Source organism: Morus notabilis, unplaced genomic scaffold, assembly GCF_000414095.1.
Source record: "Morus notabilis unplaced genomic scaffold, ASM41409v2 Scaffold1408, whole genome shotgun sequence".
Lineage (NCBI taxonomy): Eukaryota > Viridiplantae > Streptophyta > Magnoliopsida > Rosales > Moraceae > Morus > Morus notabilis.
The window spans coordinates 32,815-59,334 of NW_010366970.1; the positions used below are offsets into that span (position 1 = coordinate 32,815).

At 36.2% G+C, this 26,520-nt stretch overlaps 4 protein-coding genes and 1 non-coding gene across 5 annotated transcripts; 3 read left to right on the forward strand and 2 right to left on the reverse strand.

Moving 5' to 3' along the window:
* Window positions 1–2,586, forward strand: LOC21386681 (B2 protein). Its single transcript, XM_024174342.1, has 5 exons — window positions 1–883; window positions 1,090–1,190; window positions 1,673–1,756; window positions 1,992–2,102; window positions 2,204–2,586. Exons 1-5 carry the CDS (start codon window positions 187–189, stop codon window positions 2,243–2,245), a joined length of 1,035 nt encoding a protein of 344 aa, XP_024030110.1. The 5' UTR covers window positions 1–186; the 3' UTR covers window positions 2,246–2,586.
* A 10,181-nt stretch (window positions 2,587–12,767) lies between these two features.
* On the forward strand, window positions 12,768–12,839 carry TRNAC-GCA. Its single transcript has one exon. It is a non-coding gene; the product is annotated as a tRNA-Cys (tRNA).
* A 1,179-nt stretch (window positions 12,840–14,018) lies between these two features.
* On the reverse strand, window positions 14,019–15,416 carry LOC21386682. The gene has a single exon (XM_010111476.2). It carries the CDS (start codon window positions 15,341–15,343, stop codon window positions 14,246–14,248), a length of 1,098 nt encoding a protein of 365 aa, XP_010109778.1. The 5' UTR covers window positions 15,344–15,416; the 3' UTR covers window positions 14,019–14,245.
* A 2,979-nt stretch (window positions 15,417–18,395) lies between these two features.
* Window positions 18,396–19,351, forward strand: LOC21386683. The gene has a single exon (XM_010111477.2). The coding sequence runs from the start codon at window positions 18,490–18,492 to the stop codon at window positions 19,117–19,119; it is 630 nt and encodes a 209-aa protein (XP_010109779.1). The 5' UTR covers window positions 18,396–18,489; the 3' UTR covers window positions 19,120–19,351.
* A 2,226-nt stretch (window positions 19,352–21,577) lies between these two features.
* On the reverse strand, window positions 21,578–25,462 carry LOC21386684 (RNA polymerase II transcriptional coactivator KELP). Its single transcript, XM_010111478.2, has 3 exons — window positions 25,059–25,462; window positions 24,778–24,883; window positions 21,578–21,928 (listed from the first exon to the last, which is right to left on the reverse strand). The coding sequence occupies exons 1-3, from the start codon at window positions 25,350–25,352 to the stop codon at window positions 21,840–21,842; spliced, it is 489 nt and encodes a 162-aa protein (XP_010109780.1). The 5' UTR covers window positions 25,353–25,462; the 3' UTR covers window positions 21,578–21,839.
* Window positions 25,463–26,520: the final 1,058 nt, after the last annotated feature.

Genomic DNA, 26,520 nt, shown 5'->3' on the forward strand with positions numbered 1-26,520 from the left:
AAAAAAATCCTTATATAACACTCCATTTCCTCACCATTTCTTTCTCTCACTTCACAAAACTCACTTTCCTTTTCTCTCTCTAATAAAGCTTTGTATGATTTCTGCAAAATCCCTAAATTTAGGCTCGATTTCTCTCTGTGATTTTTGATCGGAAAATTTAGAAGAAGTTTTGTTTCTTCGCCGGAGATGGACAATAACAACAACCAGTTTCTTCAGTTCAGCGATCAGCTTCGCCACCAGGCTTCGAGCCTCGCGAATCTCTCTCTCAACGACTCGATCTGGGGCAGCTCTTACGCGACGAAACGCCCCTACGAGAGGAGGAATTTCGACATTAGAGTCGGCGGCGGCGTCAACTGTCCGGCGAGTAACAATCTGAGCCCTAACAATGGCGTCGGCGGCGGCGTCGGCGGCGATCTCTTCAACGATGGCTGGAACAGCTTCAAGCCCGGTGGCTCCGACTTCAATTCGTTCAAGGATAGCTGGAGCAGCTTAAAGCCGAAAGCCTCCGACTTTAACTCGTTCAACGATTGGAAGAGTCCTGGAGACGCTAGCCTTGGGGTTAATGGCGGATTCAACAAGGGAATTTACTCCAAATCTCTGAATAATCATAACATTAACAACGATTTTAGCCTCAAGAGTCACAAGAAAGGTGGGAAGAACGAGGATGTTCATGGAGGTAAGAGTGGGAAGAAGAACGGCAATGGAAACAAGAAGAGTAATGGGGAGAGTAACAATGATAATAAGGAGAGTAGGAGTGCTTCTGAAAAGAGGTTCAAGACGCTTCCGCCGTCGGAATCGCTGCCTAGAAACGAGACCGTTGGTGGGTACATCTTTGTCTGCAACAACGACACCATGCAAGAGAATCTCAAGAGACAACTTTTTGGTATGTGTTTTTTTTCTGGTCCCAATATGGTGTTCTGCTGATGAAAAACACCAGTTTTTGCTGAGCATAGAACTAGATTCAAGTTTCAACAATTGAAATTTCATTAGTTTTTTCGTTTTAGACTAAATTATTGATTACGATATCATGTTTTTTTCGGGTGTAACGATAAAGTGATGATTTTTCTCGTTATGAAATTATGCATACAGGTTTACCTCCTCGTTACCGAGATTCAGTCAGGGCAATAACTCCAGGCTTGCCCCTTTTCCTCTACAACTACTCCACCCACCAACTCCATGGAATTTTTGAGGTTTGTATTTTCGTTCTCTTTTTCCCCAATAATTTGTTAAGAGAGATTGTCTTGGAATTACGTGTATGTTGACCAGAGGAATTCATAGATCTCTCTGACAACTTAGTACGATTTTCAGTTTGTCCTTCAAAAAAAAAAAAAGGGGAACGATTTTCAGTTTGTCCTTCAAAAAAAAAAAAAGAGGAACGATTTTCAGTTTGTCCTTCAAAAAAAAAAAAAAAAAGAACGATTTTCAGTTTGTCCTTCCAAAAAAAAAAAAAAAAGGAACGATTTTCAGTTTGATATGTAGCTATGTTTTGTGTTAAGCGTTGACGAATTCATAGTTTTTTTTTTTTGGACAATTTAGAATGATTTTCAGTTTTATTTTGCAACTATGTTTGGTATTGAGTGTTGAGGACTAAGGTTTTTTGGGATTTAGAAAAGTTTTCAATCCTCTAGTTTTCATTTGCAAGTATGGTTGGTAATGGAAACTCTGTTTGCAGGCTGCGAGTTTTGGAGGGAGTAACATAGACCCTATGGCTTGGGAGGACAAGAAATGCCCTGGTGAATCACGTTTTCCTGCTCAGGTATATATCATAGGATCCTACTTTAAACTTTAATTCAATTATGATTATGTTGGTTGATGGAATTATTTAACGTGATTTAAAACTGTTTGTTGTACTTGGATTCTTGTTAATGGTTCCTCGTTCCCCTTTATGCTTCAAGTACTGTTTGCTTCTTTTGCTTTTGCTTTAACTTTTTTTTGGGGGGTTTACTTTTCTGTTTCTAATGACTTCGTTTTACTATTCTTTTGATGGAAAGGTGCGAGTTGTCACTAGGAAAATTTGTGAACCACTTGAGGAGGACTCTTTCAGGCCAATTCTTCACCATTATGATGGACCTAAATTCCGCCTTGAGCTAAACGTGCCAGAGGTAATTTTCACCTAAATTAGGCCTTGATCTGATTGGTATGCACGTTTGTCCAAAGTCGACCCTACCCAGTTGAGCAAATTCTAATTAGACTTTTTTTACAGGCACTCTCTCTGTTGGATATATTTGCAGAACAAGACGCTTGAACAGCAATATACTATACAGAAAAAACAGATACGAATATAAGATAGAGAGGAAAGAAAGAAAGATATTAAAGAGTTGAGCAAAAACTAGAGCAAGATAGTAGTGGATTGGCACTAGTGTATGAGAAATACATAGAAAACGTTTGGAGAGGAGGGTATTTCTAAGGGTGGTAAATATGCACCCTGTGTGATGTAAAATCTTCTTGTAGAGGCTTATTATGGGTGGCCTTTTTGCTGTTCTACAGTTATGTATAAATAAGTATAAATGATAAAAGACGAAAAAACTCATATTTACAATAATATGTATTTGGTCATTGGGAATGCACCGAAGTTTGGAAATTGGATGAACTGTCTGACGACATTTTTGTGTGAAAAACTCAGGAAATTAAATAAACGGTTTGAATTGCCTAGTTGGTTCGATAAGTAGAGTTAAAATGGATTGAAATGTTTCTGACCTGATCTTTTATTCTTATGACATAAACAGACATGTCAACAATTATAGATGTCATGAAATTTCTAGCTGAAAAATTGAACCGAAACTTAAAATCTTTTGTGAGTGAGAGAGAGGTTTGGATCTTTAAACTCGCGAAATAAAAGGGTAATTCCGGTTCTTTTTTGGTGCCTAAAACCTCAGATCCTCGATTAAAAACAACTCTGGCCTGGCTTTCATGTCTAGGTATGCTTATGGTGTGGAAAATGGAACACCCACCCAATTGATTGAAGTTAGGAAAACCATTGATGGGTGGTTCGGCCATCTGTGCATGTTAGGACTTCAGCCTCAATACAAAGAATTGTGTCCTTTTTCAGCATTTAGTTTTCATATTATGGTCAACAGCGACGTGGAGCATCATCTAGAATATGCTTTTGCATAGGGCTGCTGAATGCTTCAAAGGGTGGGTATTATTTATGGTTGCTAAAAAAAAGATTATCATAATTTATTCATTCCTAGATATGGAGTATGGAGTTGTTGACCAACCATATCTGACATTAGGAATGACTTAATAATACTCTCCACCGGCATTGGTAGAGGCTTGAACACCTTCATGGTTGATTGTTTCTCGTGATCTAGAATATGCTTTTGCATAGGGCTGCTGAATGCTTCAAAGGGTGGGTATTATTTATGGTTGCTAAAAAAAAGATGATCATAATTTATTCATTCCTAGATATGGAGTATGGAGTTGTTGACCAACCATATCTGACATTAGGAATGACTTAATAATACTCTCAACCGGCATTGGTAGAGGCTTGAACACCTTCATGGTTGATTGTTTCTCGTGAATCATTCAAAGAGAGATCTTACTAGAATGTCAATAGTCACGGGATTTCTTTCTCCTTTTTTTTTTCCTCCCAAATTTTATTATATGTTTTTATTCTCCCAACAGACAAGTGTATATCCTTTGGATCCATGCAGAGGAAAACAACATATATTTTTAAAAGCAGTAAACGGTCTTTAAGGACTTGTTCAGTGAAAATTTTTTTAAAAAATAATTTAAGTTACAATTTTATTCGAGTTAATGTTTATTTAAGTTTAAATTCGAGTTTATGACTAAAATTCAAGTTCAAGTTTCTCTTTTAACTCGAGTTTAGAAACTTGAACTCAAATTAATAAACAATATTTTTTCTATTCTTAAAAATATTATAACTTTTTCGTTTTAATTCTGATTGAGATGATTTTTTTTATGCGTTGACAACGAAAAAATGAATAAAACTCGACTCATATACCCTATTAAAATTTTTCATCAATATTGAGTTTTTATTAAAATACTATCTAAATATAAATTCAAGTTTTGACTCATTTAAACACAAACTTAAAAAGATTTTTATCTCAAACTATAACTCAAATGTACACAACCAATCACAAACTCAAGTTACAAGTTTAATTCAAATTATAACTCAAATTCAACTCAAAATTCAACTCAAAATTCATACTCAAGTTAAACTCCAAAAGAAGAAGCCCTAAATTTTTTTCTTTTGTTTTTTTTATAAAGGGAAATATGCTATTTTCTTTTCTCAACTTATATACAAGTTCTATACGAATAATATGCTTACGCCAAGAAAAACAAAAGATAAAACGACAGTCAGAATTTTTGCTTCTATTGCGGAATTTTGGGTCATGAACAAGCAAATTGCTCCCTCTCTCAGCCGGAGTTAATCTCTTATCCTTCCCACTCAACTGTTCGTGCTTATGGGCCATGGCTAATGACAGATTCAGGTGTGGCTACGTGCTTTAACCCTATAGATCCTTTTTCTGGTCCCCGATATGATGTGTTTCAGACGGCGGAGGCTGGTGGTACTTCGGCGACGTCAAGCTTGGCGGCTGGAGCTGTTTCTCAGCGCACTAGGGTTTCCTCAGGCTGTGGCGCAAGACGTGCTGAGTCAACTGGGCCTTGCTGCAAATGCCCTTGTGACACGTCCCAGATGTCCTCATGAGCGTGTGTTTCAAGATATGTTGATTGCTACCTCATGTGACCGTGTGGAGAATATTGTCGGTGGTACTGCTGACGTTGAACTAAGTCAAGTTGGTGTATCTTCTCCTTTGGGCCTGAGGGCCTCTATTGGGCCTGAGGGCCTCCTCTAGGCTTCCTATAGAGAATGTCATGGTCATGTTGCCTTATCTCATTTGGTTCATAAATTTAGAATTATTTTTAATTTATGTATATTTTTTTAAAAGAATATTATAACGAGTCACGAATCATAAACTGAATCATAGCACGAATTTTTGCTCTAAACACATGCTAAGTCTTTTCATTCTATCTACGGGACTAGGCCTTCCTTCTGTAGCCCAATCTTATAAAGTCAATAGGTGACGTGACTGATTCCCATACGATTCTTGATAGATGTGAGGCTGAGGAGGCGCACCTTATCATGCCCCCACCCCCGAAATGTCAGTCTCATCGTGGAATTTCTGAGGTCTCGCAAGAGACCCGACATTTTTAGCCTTTCAGGGCTATGTCCGGAAGTACAATCCGGAAGTTATTTTTCTCATGAAAACTAAGGTTGATGTGGGGTGGATGGATTTTGTTCTTAGGCGATTGGGGTACTTCGGAGGCTTTTTGATTCCGGCTGATAGCCTTGCAGGGGATATGTGTTGGTAACCGAATCGAATTCGGATGCGGAAGCGTGATGGGGAGGCGGATCGTGTATAACAAAAATTTTTATAAAACTTTTCAGATACTCTATAGATTATATTAATTTATGCACGAATAAATTAATCACATTAATTTATATGTCAAGAACTCAATTAGGAAAAATACCTGGAGGCCGACTCAGATGATAACTTGAGTTCTTTGACCACGAACAATTCTTGCTCCAATCTTTGTGTTTAGAAAACCAAAGTCTTTCACGTCAATTTCTTGATTCCACGTAGACGTGTGTGTGGGCACACGTGAGACAAAACAGGTTTGAATAAACACTCAAATTTTTCCACAAACACCAACGCATGCACGATGTGGAATTTTGGGAGAAAAAATTTTCCTCTCTTTTTTTCCTTTGAGAATTTCGGCCACCTAATAGTTAGGGTAGAAAAATTGTTTAAAAAATTGTGTTCATATACGAGAGGATAATGTTTAAGGATAATAATCAAAAGGCAATGTTCATAATGAATTTAGTTAAAGTTCAGAATCTTTAATTAAAACATTATTAATACATGTCATTCTCATTTAGAATGGAACGGTGTTATCTGCACTGTTAATATGGTGAGATATTGAATGAGTATATTTCACATAATGAGATTATGTGGAACAAGGACACAGACACAATATGAATTTTTAATAATTTCTGTTAAGTATAGAAATTCTAATTGAGTCTACCGATGGTCATATATAGAATGATCTTAATCCTGAGTTCTTAACAAACTCCTATTTATGGATTTGTGTCTTTTGATTTACTCGGTACGGATTCTGAGATCCTGAATCCTATTCCTTGTATTTTGGAGACATGATGAAGTAGGTAGCCGGGAATGTTATTACAAATGGAATCCATTCCTTCTTAAGAAAGAAGTAGATAAATAATTCTCTTGAGGGTTGATTCGGTACTTGGACCAGTAGGAGCTCCGATTCATGAATGTGTTTTATGAATCACTGTCCATTAGAGAATCAATGGTACTCAAGGATAAAGAAGTAATTAGAGAGGTTAACGGATTTTACCTTGCTCTAATTATGAATTATTTATGGATGATTGATCTATATGCAATGACCATATCAAATGGACACTTCACAATTTAGAAGTAATTTACGTCTATAATTTCGAGAGTGCAATTCCAAGTTTATAGTGGAGTAACTATTGGAATTAATAGAATTAATTAATTAATTAAAGTGTTTAATTAATTATTAATTTTATTGGAGCTCGGGATTATAGGTCCATTAGTGCCCACGTCGTCCTAGTAATTCTACCAGACACAAAAAAAATTTTAGAATTACGGAATTCTAAAATTAAATACTCAAAAATAATTAATTAAGAATTAATTATTATTTAAATAATGTGATTATTTAAATTTGAATTTGAACACATCTAGATTTATCTATTTAAACTTATTTGATAAGTTGTTCAATTTAGAATTTAAATTAATTTAAGTTTGACTTAAATTGGAATTTAAATTTGAGTCAAAATTAGACTCCATGATAAAGGATGATTTTTCTCTTACTTCCCTATCTGATATTGGCGCCTACACAGGGATAAAATCCCGTTATGGTTGGCCAGCCGTAAGAAGAAAAGATAGGGGAGAATTTTGGTTCGAAATTCAAATTGGAGATAGAGATTTGATTCCTTCTAGAAGTTTGACTTCTACTCTATAAATAAGAGAATTGTAGAAAATTATGGATACAATTTTTGAAAACAATTTTTGCCCTATTTTGATAGTGCTGGCCGAAATTCTCTTTGTAGAAGGGAAGGAAAAATTTTTTCTCCAAAAATTTCAAATCGTGCATGCGTTGGTGTTTGTGGAAATTCGAGTGTTTATTGTAACCCGTTTTGTCTCATGTGTGCCCACACACACGTCTTCGTGAATTCTAGAAATTGACGTGGAAGACATTGGTTTTCTAAACACAAAGCTTTGGAGCAAGGATTGTTCGAGTTCAAAGAACTTAAGTTATCAACTGAGTCGGCCTCCATGTATTTTTCCTAATTGAGTTCTTAATAAATAAATTAATAAGATTAATTTATTCGTGCATAAATTAATATAATTTATAGAGTATCTCAAAGGTTTTATGAAAATTTTTGTTATACACGATCCGCTTCCCCGTACCACCACGCTTCCGCATCCGAATTCGATTCGGTTACCAACAGTTTGTACTAGGCCGGTGGATATCGGATAATTCCCTTCTTGCTAGGGAGATTATGCAAATGATGAGGAGAAAAACTGGCTTTGGAGGACTTTTAGGCATTAAAATGGATATGTATAAGCCATATGATAGGATGGAATGGTCCTTAGTTTTAAGATGCTTTGGATTTAATGAAATTTTATTTCTTTGATTCAGGCATGTGTTACTACCACTACCTTTTCGGTGCTTCTCAATGGCAGCCCTCTTCAAAAAAAATTTCCTCAACGAGGGCTCAGATAGGGGGATATGCTTTCGCCACATATTTTCATTATTGGTGTTAAAGTTCTATCTCGGTTGCTCCTTAGGGCGGAGGAGAATGACCAGATTCATGGGATTTGAATTGGTCGTAATGTTCCCTCATTGTTCCATCTCATGTTTGCCGATGCTACGATTGTTTTCTGTCATGCAAATTCTGCTAAGGTTAATCATGTTATGGCTTGCATAAGGCAGTGTGCGTAAGTCTAGGTTTATCTTCTCCACTAATTGTCACAACCGGCTTCGAAGGGAACTTAGTCAAGTGGCTGGGATGAGGGAGGGCGATAATGGAATTAAATATCTAGGAAATCCTCTGATTCTTAGTCGTAAGAAATCATTGGATTTTCATCACATTAAAGCCTGCGTGATGGCGCGGATAGAGGGGTGGATGGCCAAGTGTTTATCTAGAGCGTGTCGAACCACTCATAAAAAGTGTGGTTCAAAGTATCCCTTCTTATCCAATGTTTGCTTAGTCTTCCAAAGACATTCTGTGATCAGTTGGATGCGCTGGCGGCACGCAGATTTTGGTGGTCGGGAGATATTCATAAGACCAGGATGTTAACTCTCAGGTCTTGGGATTCACTCTGTCAACCTAAAGCTCATGGGGGACTTGGTTTTCCTAAGTTTCGGGATATCAATAATGCCTTCTTGGCAAAGCTTACGTGGAAGATTGCAGCTAATGACCAAGCTTTATGGGTCTAATTACTTAGGGCTAAGTATTGCTCTAATAGGCCTTTCTCTCTTTGCTAGGCTCGTAGCTCGGACATTCTTTCGCATAATGTTCTTATTTTATCTCAATCTTACTACATCATTGAAGGAGGTAGAGATGTTTCCATCATTGGATTCCTAATGTATTTCCAATCTCAAGATCGGCGTTTCAACAGGAAATTGAGCCAACAGTTATGGTGCATCATTTGCGGAGCGCTAATGGAGATTCATTAGATGTCAATAGAGTATTTTCCATGTTTCATCGTGAATGGGCTGTTAAAATTTTGGAATTGAAAACTCTCCCCGCTCCGTTGGATGATATCCTATATAGGAAATGCTCACGAAATGTGAAGTTTTTTGTCAAGTGAGCGTATTAGGCAGCTCACAGAGATGCCTTCAATCGAAATAATCAAATTTGAAAGGCTTTGTGGAATTCCAAATTGCATGACAGGTTCAAATTATTGCTTTGGAGGATGGGTCAGGACATTCTTCCTACTCAACAAAATCTTTCAAAGATTTATCCGCTTTGTTTTGAAAATTTGGAGTCTGTCTTGCATCACTTTAAGAATTGCATAGTGGCGAGATCACTTTGGTTTGGGTGGGGGTGGTCCATAGACTGGAGCAGAGTCACTGTCGATAATCCTTTGGACTTTCTCAAGGCCCTTCTTCATCCGCCTTCCTCTATTATTGGATACCATTTTTCTCATAATGACAATCTAATTTTAGCGGCTATCTTTATTGACGTTATTTGGAAGGCCAGAAATGCCGCACTTTTTTCGGGCCCTCTCCCTGATATGCAGGCTCTTATGCTTCAAGTTCGCGTTAGATTTAATGAATTTTAGGGTGCACTTAAGGATTGTGTTGCAAATGGATCAACATTTAAGGGTTGTTCTTTTCTAAGGAAATTCAGAAAAAGTTTGAACTCGAGTTATAACTTTATTTAAGTTCATGTCCTTTTGTAAAACTTGAGTTTAAACTCGAGTTTGGGGCTAAACTCAAGTTCAAGTTTTCCCTTCAACTCGAGTTCATAAACTCAAACTTAAATTAATGAACATTATTTTTTACATTCTTAAAAATGCCATAACTTTTTCGTTTTAATTCTGATTGAGATGATTTGTCTTTCTATGCATTCACAAAGTCGAATAAAACTCCACCCATATACCCTATTAAAATTTTTCATCACCATTAAGTTTTTATTAAAATACTATATATTAGTGCATTTTTATATTGGCTTATTTTTGGCAAATTAGTTGTAAGATTGGTTAGCATTGTAAATTAATAGACCTCTTAAGGAAAGTCTTGTTGTCATGTTTATGGACTACAAATCAAAGGATTTGATTGCTGAAAATGAAGAGTGAACTTTTGGGGGAATTAATGGCTGGGGAAAATTCAAACTTGAGGGGCGTTTTGTATTAGAGGGGCAACGGTAGAAAAAAAAAAAAAAAAAGACAGAGGCAAAACGTGGTGTGGGGACACAAGGCTCAAAACAGAAAAATCTGGATAGGCACATGAGCAACTTTGCTATATATACATAAGTGGCATACGTGAGTTTTTGGGCCCCTTGAAAAAAATATTGGGTAATCAAAGGATACATTTGGGGCATGGTTTTTATAGAAGAAATATTCAGAAAAAGTCTATGTGAGAGCAAGCCTTTATGTGTTGATTGAAGATCGTCCTTCGGGAGAAGGATTAGAAGCTTTCGGGAGAAAGTGCACTGCCAGCCGAAGGGATTTCACCGTGTAGTTTGAAGACGAGTGGTGCTCGCTGGACAAGGCCATTGAGGAGATTCGACACGGCGGCAACAACGTCAAAGAGGGAGTCTTTGGGTGTATAAGTCCGATTGGTGTTTGTAATCCTTTGAACTTAGTGGATTGTTCATTGTCTGGGCGTAGCCCCGCAGAGTAGATGTGCGCACCGAACTGCGATATCATTTTTTTGGTGTTCTTTACATTCATGTATTATTTTCCTGCATTTTGCCTTGCTGGTTTAATTTCAGATTTACTGTTAAAAACAGTGTTACAGTAAAATGTTGCAACACCACTTGTGGCACCAGGATAAAAACGGACCTAACAATTGGTATCAGAGCAGTTCACTAACCCTTTGTTTGGTGAGATTTTGGGAGTTGGTCTGTTGTAGCATGAATAGATTTTCTGAAAGAAGGAGGTTCAGTTTCACACTCTTCACTACTTGATGGCACTAAGAAGTTCAACAAGAAGGAAAAAGGCCAAACTTTGGCAATGTCAACCATTTCTGGAAGAATATTATATTCATGGGGAGTAAGACTCGTAGAGGACTTAGGAGAAGTGTTTTGCAGAGATCAATAACCCTGAAAGATGATCTGTAGAAAGTGTTATATCAGGTGTTGCAACACTTTCTGCGACAACATCTTCTAAAAGGATTTTCTATTAGTAATATTTTTAACTTTGGCTATATTTTGTCAAAAAGGGGGAGAACTCTTAATTCCCTTAGTTGGATTTTATCTTTTATCTTGTAATAGGATCTTTTTGTTAGTAATGTTAGTTTTGCCAAAAATAGTCAAAGAGGGAGATTGTTAGTGCATTTTTATATTGGCTTATTTTTGGCAAATTAGTTGTAAGATTGGTTGGCATTGTAAATTGGTAAACCTCTTAAGAAAAGTCTTGTTGTCATGTTTATGGACTACAAATCAAAGGATTTGATTGTTGAAAATGAAGAGTGGACTTTTGGGGGAATTAATGGCTGGTAAATCTTCAAGCTTGAGGAGCGTTTTGAATTAGAGGTGCAACGGCAGAAAAAAAAAAGACAGAGGCAAAACATGGTGTGGGGACACAGGGCTGAAAACAGAAAAATCTGGATAGACACATGAGCAACTTTGCTATATATACATAAGTGGCATACGTGAGTTTTTGGGCCCTTTGAAAAAAATATTGGGTAATCAAAGGATACCTTTGGGGCATGGTTTTTATAGAAGAAATATTCAGAAAAAGTCTATGTGAGAGCAAGCCTTTATGTGTTGATTGAAGATCGTCCTTCGGGAGAAGGATTAGAAGCTTTCGGGAGAAAGTGCACTGCCAGCCGAAGGAATTTCGCCGTGCAGTTTGAAGACGAGTGGTGCTCGCTGGACAATGCCATTAAGGAGATTCGACACGGCGGCGACAACGTCAAGGAGGGAGTCTTTGAGTGTATAAGTCCGATTGGTGTTTGTAATCCTTTGAACTTAGTGGATTGTTCATTGTCTGGGCGTGGCCCCGCAGAGTAGGTGTGCGCACTGAACTGCGATATCATTTTTTTGATGTTCTTTACATTCCTGTATTATTTTCCTGCATTTTACCTTGCCGGTTTAATTTCAGATTTACTGTTAAAAACAGTGTTACAGTAAAGTGTTCCAACACTATAATGCTCAAATATGCACATCCAATCTAAATAAAAATTTAAGTTTGGACCTACCCAAACACAAACTTAAAAAGATTCTCAATTCAAATCATAACTCAAATATGCACATTCAAACACAAACTCAAGTTATAACTCAAACTCAACTCAAGTCACTATAACTCAAAAATACAAAAGAACAACCCTTAATTCATCGATGTGCAATCAGAAATTGCAGCCTCCACCTACAAATCAACTTAAGCTAAATTTTAATGCATCCTATAAGGATGGGTCTGCAGGTCTTGCATTTATGCTTCGAAACCATGATGGAGAGCCGGTGCTGGCTTGGACTGGCGTTGTTAACGTTGTCTCAGCCTTTCATACTGAGCTTATGGCAGCATTGCACGTATTTCAAGCAGCTCAACTGAGAAATTCCCAAGTTATTTTCATTGAAAGCGACTGTTTGGAGCTTGTTCGTGCTTTGAGGCAGGGTTCTCATTGCCCTCAATGGGAAGTGATCCCTGATTTTATGGCTTGTTTACAGTTGTTTCGTAATTTGTCTGTAAGGTCATTTAATTGGATGAACTAACTAGATGGATTATATCGCCTCAGTTTACTGGTTTTATTCCTTTTTGGGATGGCAAGCCCTACTATCACTACCACTTTGCGCAATGAACTTGTGAAATAAATAACTTTTTGATTAGCAAAAAATGAGATAAACTTTGGCTCCATATAAGGTTTAATTCACTCTACGGCGAATATTTGGAAAGATGGAATTGATAAAATCAAGGAGGTTATGTTTGATCAGAAGGGGGAGAAATGAAATAAAAATAAAAAATAAAAAAATTTTGAGTAAAATGTTAAATAATATAGGATGTTCAAAGAACAGTCACTAGGGGTCCATAGCTCAGTGGTAGAGCATTTGACTGCAGATCAAGAGGTCACCGGTTCGAACCCGGTTGGGCCCTTATGTTCACATTTTTTTTTTTCAAATAGCTTTCGGTCTTCAAAATTTTGCAATAATATCACATGCGGATCTTTTTCTTCTTTTCAATGACTTTATCACCCTATTTTAGCTATTCTTTAACGGCCTATTAAAACGTTTTTTTAATACAAAAAATATTTTATTAATCAATAAACTATAAACTTTACAGAGAATTTAATACAAAAAACTTGATATAACGTATCAAAATTAGTAGATCTATTAGCGTTCTATACATGATACTTAAAGAGCATTTCTTTTTGCTTGTTAGCTTTCTCAAAATGATTGTAGTAAACCTTATGCAAAGATTGATTTTTGAAAGTTAGTATTTTTTTAGATTAAGCTCGCCGAAGTGGGAGATCTGGTTAAAAACATATAAGAGATAAAAAAAAAAAACAACACAAAACTCACACAAAGTCATAGCTTAGTGGGAAAACACAGCTAAAAACAACAAAAACAACCACACAGATGTAACGATTTGTGGGGAAAAATAAACACAAATACTGACAAAATAACTGTCTTTATTTCACAAACAACTAAAAAAAAAGGAAAAAATACCAACACGAACTCTACCTTCGTGTAGATAGGCCATAAAGCACGAACTTGTAGTCTTGTAAGACTTGTAAATTGTAATCGATATTACATATGCAAAATATATACATACACCGGAAACGGCGGGTTAAGGGAAAAAAAAAAAAACAGCTTAAATCCACACAGGCCCTTAAAATGAAACAAATTATTACGCTATATAGTATTTATAACCCCTCATTATATTTGACGTACACTATTAAAACCTCAAAAAAAAGCTACATAATTAAAATAAAACGAAAAGAACACCACCGCACAAACTTGTGGTCTTATGAGACTTGTTTGTATATGTGCGATGAGCTCCTATAGAACACCACCACACAAGGTTTCCAACAAAAACCATCCACGTCAAAATTCCATTCCCCATTAAAACAACGACGATATCAAAAAACAATACAATGATATCACCACTAAAACATTAATTGAAATGCTAGATGTTCAAAATTTAACTAACGAAATCCACCACTAAAACATCAATAAGATCACCGTAGATTGTCCTATTGAACAAGTATGCTAGCACGTAACCGTGCGTATATCATTTTGCAAAATTTAATGCAAAAAAAAAAAAAAAAAAAAAAAAAAAAAAACCATTTTCCGTTGCACTTCTATACATCACTAACAGCAACCACTTACTACATAATCACCACAGATGTAACATCGTGTTAGTATTGTTGTACTAATATCCTCATATAACCATCATAAAACATGCTAGAGAACACCATACAACAATACATTACTAACACATCACGACTTCAATATGTAAACTTTTCATGAAAATTTGAACCCCACAGCGAACAATTAACCCTAAAGACAAGCCGGACACAACACCAAACCATTTTCATTGCACTTGGGACACCTCTCCTTATCCCCATTCACCATCACCCTACAACTGCCACCGCACTCGAGGCACGGCACGAATCGAGCCCCGCCACATCCCCCGCAAGCCTGCCGGCCAACCCCGCGCTCCACACCAGCATAGGTCAGAATCCTCCCGAGCCGCCCCGCCTCATTCAGGTCCGCCACCTCATCCGCTCCACCGATGTACCTTCCCTTCACAAACACTCTCGGCACTCCAACCTCCTCCCCTAATAGTCCCTTGAGCTCGGCGAGGAACTCGCCGTGAAGGGAAACATCCCTCTCGTCGAACACCACTCGTTGCAACTCCATGACGGATTTCACCTTGTTGCAATCCTCGTACGTCCGGCGAACCCCACGCAACGACGTCGTGGAGACCACCACCGCGTCGGCGCCTCCCGGAGGGCACTTCTCGGGAAACTCGCCTAGTGGGTCCCTCTTGAACTTCATCATCTCCTCGTAGTTCGCGAGGTTCCCTTCCTTCCCTCTCTCCTGCCTGTCTCTTACTATAAACATGTTATCCCTCAAGCCCTTACCCACACCAATGCCGGCGCCGGCGCCTGTAACTATTGCCGGCGGAGTCCGGAACTCGGTTATTGACTCTGTCTTCATCGACTCGGTCTTTCTCAACTCGGTTTGCTGCTTGGGTTTTGACAACTTGGCGTCGAGCTCTTCCAACGTGTGGAAAGACAAGCTCTTCGCAACTTTGCCATCCTTCTCCGCCGCCGGAGCAGGCGGCGGCTGAAGTGGGCCGGGCTTTTCCGGGGCGGGGAGCATTTTTGGGCTGGGCTGGAGAGTGGGCTTGAGGTCCTCGAGGGCCTTGCTGACCTCGACCCAGGAGTGGGGCGGAACTGGCTCGGCTTCTAACGAGGAGAGCTTCTCGAGGATTTGGGCCGGAACGTGGGTGGGCTTTTGGTCATGCGACGCCGTTTCGACCACAATCCACGGCTCCTGAATGGAGTTGATGTCGAAGACGGCGAAGCTCGCCGGCGCCGGGCAGTAGGCGTAGGCATCGGCGTCAACTCGTTTGGAGGAAGCACAACCCATTTTTTTTTTGGGGTTGTCGTACGGAAAGGAATGTTGAAATGTTTGTTATTAGTGTTCGTTTTTGTGTGTCTTGTTAAGGAATTGGATTTAAGGGTGGGTTTTGGAAATTGTGTGGTTTTGATTTGGTGGGGCCTTTTTAATCTATCTGATATTGGAGTTTGAATTTGTGGGACTCTGTTTTAAGCCTCATGTTGATTTTGTGGTTTTGGATGGACGGACCATTGCCTCAGAATATGGGTGTCACGTAGGTGGGTTTTGTTCTTATGTGCATGTTGATCAGAAAAATATCTTCGGCTTGTTTTGTGGTTGAGATATGTGATGGAAAATTAGAGATGATTTTTGTTTTGGAGTTGGAAATCGGGGATTATAGGTTTTAAGATTAATTACATGGTCTCTTGGCTGGGAGAGAACGAGATGAAGGGATTAGAGAATGAATTAAGGGTCTAATTCAGGGCGGCCAATACCGATTCACAAGTTTAGCAATGTTTAAAGTTTGCACTATATTATTTCACTATGATAATTCATGAAATCAACGTTGAAATCTTTAAGGTTCGCAAATAAATCGTTCCATTTTTGTAATTTCAACGTTTAAGTTCATAAATAACCGTAGGACTCCTGATTTTGGTGTTGGGAACTCTTCCTTACATGGCAAAAAAAAAACTCGTTCACAGGTGTTTGTATCTTTGATCAAAGTTTTTTGTTTTTTTGTTTTTTCTTTCTTTTTGTAACACCCTATTTAGTTGGCAGGAGGCCTTGAGTAAAGAGGATAGATGAGTTTGGAAAAACATAAGATATGAATTATCATGTGCAGAATTGTAAGTAATTTCTTAAGTTGGTGGGTAAGAAAGAATCGATAGAGGAAATGATGAATAGTTATTTATCACTCATTTTATTCCTTGTTAATAAATTCGGGACGACAAAATAATCTTTTACCAGCTCTATTATTGACGGAAATATTACATTTTGTAGATTTAAAAAGGGTTCTTCAATCTTCATTCCTCCATCTCCTTCCAACCAAATAGGGGATGAGTCCTAATTCCCCCCCATGTAAGATTGGAAGGATTGTGAAAAGAAAAACGGCAAATAATGCAAGTGCAGCACCAATCCTACCAAACATATGTTATTAAACGAAAAGAATAGAGGATAATGTAAATCATGTGTAAATGAGTGATGCAATCGGTGTAACCTCTAGGCTTCTTGCAACAAAACTATAAAAAAAAAAAGTGACAAATTAATGTTTTAGTGATAACTTTCTCTTTGGAATATGAACTTCTTGCCTATTGTGCATCCAAATAACCTTATTTTATAAGAGAATATCAATAGTGAAATTCTCCATTTATTTCAAACACCACCAACAATTTTATTTTTAAGAATTCAAAGGATTGTTATATACGTTCATTTCGCTGATTCGAGTTTTTCTACAGTAAAAAGCTCTCACAAACAATCACATTTAACTTTTTTGCTACAGTAAAAAGCTCTCACATAAAGTCACATCTCAACTCGAATTAAAAACTCGAATCAGCGAACTAAACGGGCCCAATACTGCTTATATTCTACCTCAATTGGTTATATTCACTTCAATTACTTTTCAACCAAATAGAAGGGCTATATTCATTTACTTATAGATATATATCACATTTATCTAATTTACATACTGATAAAAAAAAATTAAACAAAGATAGATAAAAAAAGAGGGGGAAGCTTTACTCTCTTTTGAGTCCTACTTTTGCCTTTATTTATTTTCCTACTCACTCAACAACCTTATTTTAAGAGCTTTTCAAATTGATATCTTTATTGCATACTTTTTTCTTGCCAATTTATTGATCAATATTGTTTGAGATTCACAGTAGCTATTTTGTTGAAAAAAATTTATTACACAAACTTGAATATAAAGATTCAATTAATAATTTTGCATTTTAAAAACATGAAAAGTAAATTTAAAATACGTCTAGTTGACTTTGTAACATATTTTTAAATCTTCTTTCTTAATTATGGGAAAAGACCATTTTCAAAATTTTCGCTCAAGGCCTCAAATTTGCTTGACCTTGCTCAGTAAAGAATCTAATGACCTAAAATTTTAACTGCAATAATCCTTATGCAAGTCTTGATTCCACTTGACAAAGTTCTGTTTTGTAATTGCCATAATACAAAGCCCATTTTTGCGTGGAGTAGTTGTGGCTTTACGTCAAATTAAATAAACAGCCTTGTTCACTTTGCGGATTCAAATTTTTAATTCGAGTTGAGATGTGACATTTTCTGAGAACTTTTTACTGTAATAGAAAAAGTTAAATATGACATTTTTTGAGAACTTTTTACTATAAAAATCTAAAACTGAAAACTCGAATCGATGAAATTAACGAGACCATAGTGAGTAGAAGTTACGTCAGTGAAACTGAATTTATTAGAACATCAATGCCAAACACAGCAATCAACAGTTTTCAAGTGTCAACCCTATATTTCGAAAATGACCCACGTAATTTCAGCAACTTGTCCGTAGATACAAAGATGATCGAACAAAACTACATTTGATTTTGATTAAATTCCATTGGATATGTCTGATTTTGATTAAATTCCATTGGATATGTCTGAGTCACGGATTACAATACCAACTTCGTCCGTGACATTGATACAATGAATATAAATATAAATCTAAAACCATAAAAAAAAAAACGAAACAAAACAAAACTTTTAGATGCCTATTTGAAGAGGACAGAATAACACACAGGTGATTCAGCAAAAAAATAAAAATAAAAAATAAAAAGAATCAGAAACACGGGTAAATCCAAAACCCCCCAAGCATGCGAATTTGAATTAGGCTCCTTCTGAAATGTCATTTCCTACTACTGTTTTTTTAACCCACTAATCCACCTCATTTTTCTGTTCTTTTGCCTTGGATCAACTCAAAATGTCCTTTTAAATTATTGTACCAACGGTCCATTTTCACATGCCGCCGATTAAGTGTTTTGAAAAAAGGTAACCCAACCCCCAACACTAATATGTCATTTCTGACACCATCCCATTTTCTTTCCACTTGTTTTTACCAAGATTCCTAACTTATATATGACCTTACAATATTGAAGCAAAAATGATTATGTGTGTGTATATATATATGTACTAAGTACCAATCACTAGCTACAATTTTGCAAATGGGAAATTGCTCTCCCAAGGGTGTCTCCGGGGACAACAGTCTCAACTCCATCAGAATCCTTACAGATTCCGGGACTATCCTAGAGTTCAAAGGCCCTAAACTAGCTTCTGAAGTCCTTAATTCCTACCCGAACTGCGGCATTTACCTGCAGGGCCATAGGTCATCACCGGTAGCCAACAACGAGCGGCTACTTGGTGGCAAATCATACTACCTTCTCCCACTAAGGAAGGGGGAGAACATGTTTTGTGACAAAAGTTTCGTTGCAAACACTATGGAAGCAGAGTACGTAGCAGCGGAAGCAGCTAGTAAGAAGATGTCTCACAAAGCGACTGAGTTTGTTGAGAGTTTGGCAAACGGGTCAGCCCTAGAAGTGTTGCCATCTGGTGGGGATGGTGTTTGGAGGGTGAAATTGATGATTGGCACAAAACAGTTGGAGGAGATATTGTCGGAACAAGGCAACACGGAGGCGTTGATCGAGACGATGAGGATGGCTGCGAGCGGCTCAGCTAGCCTCACGCCAAGGCACAGCAAGAGTGGTTGGAGATCCAACTTGTCCAGCTTGTTTAACAAGGTGCCTGCTGATCACTGTCGGAGTGAAAGTGCAGTTAGTGGGTATTTGCATTGTTAATTAATAAGTAATAACTAGTTACTGACCACTTATGAAACTATTATGTTTCTAGGAGAGATTGTTTAGTTATATTTGGTGTGTTGGGATTTTTTGTTTGTTTGTTGTTGTTGTCGTCGTCGTCTGTGTTTGAGTGTATTGTACATAGATCTGAGGAAAATGAAGGTCTCTATTATAAATTATGGTAAATCTTTCCATGCCATGTTGTAATTTCTATTTGAGATAAATTTCTTTTTCCTGCTTATATAATTGTGATCTTTGTTACATTATTACTACTATTATTGTTGTTGTCCGTGAAGCTATCCAAAGGAGATGAGAAATAATTTAAAGAAAACAAAAACTTGATATTTGTTAATCTAATTAATTGTCATACATAATTTTCTTTCATTTTTCTTTCTTAAGGAAATTGCACAACGAGCCTGAAGGCCGATCACACCTTTGTCTTTGCAAGGTCATTTAAAAAAAAAAAAAGATGAGTTTTTTATTTAGGAGTTTCTCTGGTAGAATTGAAAAAATAAAATTACTGATAGTTCTCTATTTTTTAACCATTTAATCTGTATTAAAAATTATTTATTTTAACCGTTTAATATAATTTTGACCAGATTTAACGCTCAGAATTGACCTTATTAGTAGATCAACTTACCAGAGAAGGTCTCTTTTTGTTTTTGTTTATTTTATTTTATTTTTTGCTTTTATTTTTTGTTGTGTTTTTCTCCTTTTTTTTTTTCACAGGCGTTCATGCAATGCAAAGCTTTGTTTTAACCGCTAAGCACGTTAGTACTTGTGTTTGTACTTTGTATGCTTATGTAATCGTATCTCAATACCTTCTTAATTAAGCTGCTACACTGTTGACCACACTAACTTTTTGAAACTCTTCCATTCTATCTATAAGTCCGAAGTCCAATTTTCTTTGAGCCGGAGAAAACCATGTGAGTTTTTGGGCAAAAAAGAAAGGATAAAAATCGGATTTTCAAGGAAGAAAATGTTATGATGAGAAATGTTAGCATCATTCTTTCTATCACTTTTTTATCACTTTTTACGCTCATTATTTAATATGTAGACTCTACTATTTTATTTTTTATTTAAATAATAATATATTATATTAATAGAGTCCACTATCATATATAATAATGTATCATGTTAATAGAATTTACGTGTCAAATAATAAAAATAAAAAGTAATAAAGAGAATAATAAAAAGAATAATGCTAGCATTTTTCAAAAGCGTGAAGAAAGAGCAAAGCAGCATATCCTACAATATGCAACTTCTTAGAAACTACACGAGTAAATTGCTCCATCAATAAACGCAATCCACACAAAACAGAGCCTGAGACAACAAGTTGAAAGCAAAAGTTTTCTGTATGACTGCACCATAATGTAGCCATTTTCTAGTCTACTACAAAATAACTTACCAAGTACAAAGCATTGATACATGATATATTATACTATATACTATAAGAGGCACCGGTTTTACTGTTTCTTCAACAGTGTTCGGTTTTGTTTATCCCTCAACTTTCAAAAAATTTAATCTATGTCCCCTCACTTTTGTTTTTATCGTTTTTCCCTCAACTTCTTATTCCTTCGTTGTTTTTTATTTGGGCGTTTTGGTCATTTCTGTAGTTTATACTAAATGCCTTAGAAAATTTCTCAAGAAGCTTTGTTGCCCCTCTTCTCTTTTGTTTATTACTCATTTAGTGTTAATTGAAGGAGAAAGTGTACTTTAAATAGTGCACTTTTAACCAAAATGATGTAATTTTAGTTGAAAGTGTACAACTTTCTCACTTTTTTTTAGTCTTTAAATTTAGGTTGTTTTACTTTTCATCCTAAAACTTTTATTTTTTTTTATTTTAGTCCTTTTAGCTATTTATTTTTTTCTTTTTGTCCTAAAATTTTATTTTCATTTTGATTACTTTTTCCTTAAAATTTATTCATTTTTCCCTTTTCGTTTTTTATTGATAATGTTTCTTTGCTTCTTGCCTCAAAACTTTTTTTAACTTAAAACTTATGTATTTCTTCATTTTAATCATATTTTATTTTATTTTTTACTTTTTACCTTGAAATTTTTCTTTTTTTTGTTCATTTTGCCCTAAAACTTATTTATTTCTTCATTTTAGTCATTTTTACCTCTTTTTTAGTTTTTACCTGAAACTTTTTTTTTTTTTTTCATTTTGACTCATTTTGCCTTAAATTTTATTTATTTCTTCAATTTTATCTTTTTTAACCCTTTTTTATTTTTTCCTAAACTTTATTTTTTCACTTTAATTACTTTTGCCGTAAAACAATATTTATTTATTCATTTATTCATTTTAGTCCTTTGTTGACTTTATCTTAACTTCTTACTCTAAAACTTATTTTTTTCTTATTTTGGTTCTTCATTGAGATTTATATTGAGATTTTATATGTTTTTAATAATAACATGACAATTAGTTAATTACAACTTAACACACAGATTACTTTGCACGTATTCTACATGCAAAAGCATGTGGAGTTCAACTAATCAAGAACTAGAGAACAATATTAGAGCCATAGAAGTTTAATTAACGAGATAACAAGAAGTTAAATGTACAAAGCCAACAAACACCGGACAATATAGAACCACCAAGAGTGGGGTCTTCAAAAGATCACATCTCACGGTTTCAAGACAGAATAAGAAGCATTAATTGGACAAAGCCAACAACCACCGGACTAGAACCACCAAAAATGGCAGTTTCAAAAGATCGCATCTCACCGAGACTCCATCTTCCTAATGGCTTTTTCTATAGCAGGTACATTCTTCTTGAAGACTGACCATTGCTCCTGAGTCATGCTGATTCCTGATAGAAAACAATACCATCAAACATTGTGTAAGCTCACACTTTTTCCTTTTGTGTTATCATCAAGAAAAGTGTTAAATAACAAAAGAAAAATACTTCGGAGCACCATCACTAATTAAAGATAAACTCACTCCACTTGTGGGTCCCACCACCTACCTTCTGTTAATAAGCGGTGCTTAACACCATCAATACCTTATAGTAATGCTCATAACAAAATGAGATCTTTAGGACTCTGCTTTCAATGATCCGATTTGTATCACATCATGTTAGTTTTACATACAATGAAAATTTCATTAGTTGTAACGTGATTTTGGCCCAATCTAATATGAGAAATGCTAACGTCAGTCTATATCACTCTCTTTGTCATTTTTACCGTTCGACACATGGACTCCACTATCTCATTTTCTACTTAAATAATAATATATCATGTTAGTGAGTTCGCGTATCAAATATTAAATGCAGAAAGTGACAAAAAGAGTGACGAAAAGAGTAATACTAGCATTTATCATATAACACTTAATAGCATGCACCGAAAAGGCCACTTTATGCACCGAAAAGGCCACTTAAAATGGCCCGAAAACATAATGCTCATTCACTCCAACTTTGAATCTCCTCTATATAAGTACAAAGAAGCGAAGAAAAAAGCTAAGCGAGCAATTGATAAGGCTCGTTCTACTTACTTAGATGAGGTATATAGAAAATTTGGGACTAGAGAAAGAGAGAAGGATATATATAAATTAGCTATGATAAGAGAAATGAAGTATCGGGACCTAAATCAAATGAGACGTGTTAAGGATGATACAGATCAAGTTCTGACAAAAGATAAAGACATTAAGAAAAGGTGGATGAGTTACTTTGAGAAGCTTTATAATAATGATCATGCGATAGAGTTTGACAATCTTAGGTCACAAGGATAACCTAATGTGATGTATACAAGAAGAATCAGAGTCTCAAAAGTTAAAACTGCACTACGAAAAATGAAAAAAGAGAATGCATGTGGGCCAGATGATATTCCAATAGAGATTTGGATGGCATTAGGAGATATTAGAATTGTGTGGCTCACTAAGCTTTTTAATGAGATACTAAAAAAGAAGCATATGCCTGATGCGTGGAGAAAAAGTATTATTGTCCCCATCTTCAAGAATAAAGGAGATGCGCTGAATTGTAACAATTATAGAGGCATAAAATTAATAAGCCACACTATGAAACTTTGAGAGAGAGTTATTGAAAGGAGAGTAAGGGCAACAACTACCATCTCAAGTAACCAATTTGGCTTTATGACAGACAGATCAACCACGGAAGCCATTTTTCTTCTTAGGATGGTGATGGAAAGGTACAGAGAAACCAAGACGGACCTACATATGGTCTTTATAGATTTAGAAAAGGCATATGATAGGGTACCGGGGGAAATTTTATGGTGGGTGCTAGAAAAGAGAGGAGTGCATGTGAGGTATATCAAGGTAATTAAGGACATATACGATGGGGTGGTCACGAGTGTGAGAACTGCTGAAGGCTACACGACAGAGTTCCCCATTCGGATCGGCCTTCATCAAGGATCTGCTCTTAGTCCTTATCTTTTCACCATTGTGATGAATGAGCTGACAAGAGAAATCCAAGATAAAATTCCTTAGTGTATGCTTTTTGCAGACAATATAGTTTTAGTTGATGAACATAAGAAATGAGTTAACCGTAAGTTAGAACTGTGGAGACAGACTCTCAAGACGAAGGGATTTAAGTAAGTAGAACGAAAACTGAATACATGCATTGTAGGTTTAGTAACTCAAGTAATTAGAGTGATGGAATTTCTTTAGATGGTGTGAAAATTGGAGCTTCTAGGAGGTTTAGGTACCTTGGGTCTATAGTGCAATACGAATGAGATATAGAAGAGGATATTCAATATAGAATTAAGGCATGGTGGGTTAAGTGGAAGAATACTACGAGAGTTTTATGTGATGGCAAGATTGTCTATTAAGTTGAAAGGAAAGTTCTATAGGACTGCAATCCGCCTAGCTATGTTATATGGTAGTGAATATTGGGCCATTAAGAGACAACATATATATAAGGTGAGTGTAGCAGAAATGCGTATGTTAAGATAGATGAGTGACCATATGAGAATAGATCGCATAAGGAATGAAGTTATTCATAGTAAAGTAGGTGTAGCACCAATAAAAGATAAGGTGCGCGAAGGCCGCTTGAGATGGTATAGGCATGTCCAACGTAAACCGCTAGAAGCACCAGTTCGTGCTTAGGAGGACATTCTTATACTTAATACTAGGAGAGGAAATGGTAGACCAAAAATTACGTTGACTGAAATAGTTAGAAAAGACATTCTAAATCTAGGCCTTCAGAAAAATCTAATTTCAGACAGAGCCAAAAAATGAATCCATATAGCCGAACCTAATTAATTAAGTTGGGATTAAGGTTTGTGGTTGTTGTCGTACATAAATCATAATGTGCTCAAATGTACTCCAATAGTCGAATTCAAATAGCTATATCCATGGACTACATTATTTGTCATTTTTCTTTCATTTTTAATAAAATAGCTTGCAACTAAATAAGAGTTAAGTACATCCAAGGTACTTGAACATTATACAAAAGGGCTAGTATTTCCACACAACGCAACATAAACAAGCTCCAGTGCTTCAAATGGGCAAGCTAGTCTAAAATTCTTCATGAATTACCAAGAAAAAAAAAATTAAAACCTAAAAGCAAACAACAAGATTAAAGCACAGTTCTTCATCTAGTAAAGAAGCCTAGCTAATTTCTTTGTCCACTTATATATAGATAAAAGCAAAAGAAAGCTTCAAAATTTTAGAAATTTAATAAGAGGAGAGTAGAATGTAGAGTACCTTTAAAAGTAGGAAGCTCTTTGCCATCTTTCTTAAAGTATTCCCTTATCGACACTAACGTTTTCCCTCGGAAATCTTGGATCGTCACTTTTCTCTTCTCCGATAGCTGAACCCAAATAAAAAAAAAAAAAAAAAAGTTTTAGGGGAAAAAAGAAGACAAAAAATCAAAGACTCACAATCAACAGGATCACGCTTAAGAATTACGAATTCCCTGTTTTCCCACACGTTCTCGGCAACCAAACAGTAGAAACAAAAGTACGGCGAAACGGAAACAAACCGACCTTGCAGATGATGAGGTTGCCTTCGTCATCGTAATCCCTGCCATTTCGCTTCTGTTCGTCCTCTTCTTCTTCTTCTTCCTCCTCTTCCTCTTGCTCTTGCTTCTGTTGTTGTTTTTCGAGGAAAGACTGTACGACCTGTCGTACGAAGGCTTTGTACGGCGGCTTGGAGAGGTCTAAGGCGAGCTCCTCGGAGGCCTGCTTTCGAATCTTGTACTCGGTCACGTCGTCCATGTTGGAAGATTCTAGAATGTTCCGAACCGTCTTCTCGATCCTCTGTTCCATTTCGGCTTCCATTTTTGGGTCCTTTCTCTGCTCTCTGACACCAACAAAATCCGGTAAATTTAGGGCAAAATCTCGCTGGTCTATTTCTGTGCTAATTGTGATGCCAGGGAATGAATACGTGTGTGCAGTGACACTGTGACAGGCTGAAATTCCCGAAATGGGCAACTTAAAAACGACACGCCGATTAGTTTATGAGCTACGTGTCGCTTTAAACGTGGTTTCAAATACGACCCGTCGTTTCTAAGACACGTCTTCAAGGTGAAAGGATCGTCGTTCTTTTTGGACTATAAAAAGATTGTCGTCTCTTTTGGTTTTTTTCATTTTTTTGGTGTACTTTTGGTTTATTTATTTATTTATTATTTCTTCTTTGTGTATGAGATGTGCCGTTTTTAACTGAAAATTGACACACGTTTTTTTTTTTGTTAAGGTTAAATTTCATTCTTTATTTATCAACTTATACGTGTCCTCATACGTCTTAGAAAATATGATTGAATCACGAAATCGGCTCTCAGAAATAATCCGCTACCCGTCAATAGATTCGACCGCCTAAACAGTCATTCGAGCCGCGGAGATGCAACATCAACATTCTGAGATTATGGATTGGTTCTATTATTAAATCAACACCAAAATGTGGAATCTTGCCCATAAAAGTAAAAGAGAAAGTCAATTACACTAAAGCCTGCCTCTTAAGTCACCTCCCTAAAAGGAAAGAATCTCTAATAAAAAATCAAAGGGGAAATTTGTTCTAAATTATTTTTCCAACAACCAAGGCCTATTTTTATAGCTCTTGCACGACCATAAAGAGGTGACACGCATACAAAGACACGCCATCTCCTTTCTCACATTTTCTTAGAAGCTTTTCAACAGTTTTCTAAACATTCTTATGTATTTTCCGCATATTTAAGGTTACATAAATAATCGTAAAATTTTGAATGATATTCATAAAATATTCAATAATATATATACATAAATAATAAATTTTTTCTTTTATTATATAAATAATAATATCATTCATTACATTTTATACTTTTAGAACACCATTCTGAATAATATGAATTTGAATGTGTGTAGGGATGATACTTTTAATAAGAATGTAAGTGGGGCTATGCTTTTGTAGAAGTATTGTAATAATCCTGAAGAGGCTTGTGGTATGGGTAATAGTGCTGAAGAAGTTAGACAC

Excerpts from the sequence above, each read along its gene's own strand:
- LOC21386681 (XM_024174342.1), top strand. The coding sequence starts at position 187 with ATGGACAATAACAACAACCAGTTTCTTCAGTTCAGCGATCAGCTTCGC. Across the intron at positions 1,757-1,991 it reads AATCACGTTTTCCTGCTCAG|GTGCGAGTTGTCACTAGGAA; the intron begins GTATATATCATA and ends TTTGATGGAAAG. Across the intron at positions 2,103-2,203 it reads TTGAGCTAAACGTGCCAGAG|GCACTCTCTCTGTTGGATAT; the intron begins GTAATTTTCACC and ends CTTTTTTTACAG.
- LOC21386682 (XM_010111476.2), bottom strand. The coding sequence starts at position 15,343 with ATGGGTTGTGCTTCCTCCAAACGAGTTGACGCCGATGCCTACGCCTAC.
- LOC21386683 (XM_010111477.2), top strand. The coding sequence starts at position 18,490 with ATGGGAAATTGCTCTCCCAAGGGTGTCTCCGGGGACAACAGTCTCAAC.
- LOC21386684 (XM_010111478.2), bottom strand. The coding sequence starts at position 25,352 with ATGGAAGCCGAAATGGAACAGAGGATCGAGAAGACGGTTCGGAACATT. Across the intron at positions 24,884-25,058 it reads GCAACCTCATCATCTGCAAG|CTATCGGAGAAGAGAAAAGT; the intron begins GTCGGTTTGTTT and ends ATTTGGGTTCAG. Across the intron at positions 21,929-24,777 it reads AGAGCTTCCTACTTTTAAAG|GAATCAGCATGACTCAGGAG; the intron begins GTACTCTACATT and ends GTTTTCTATCAG.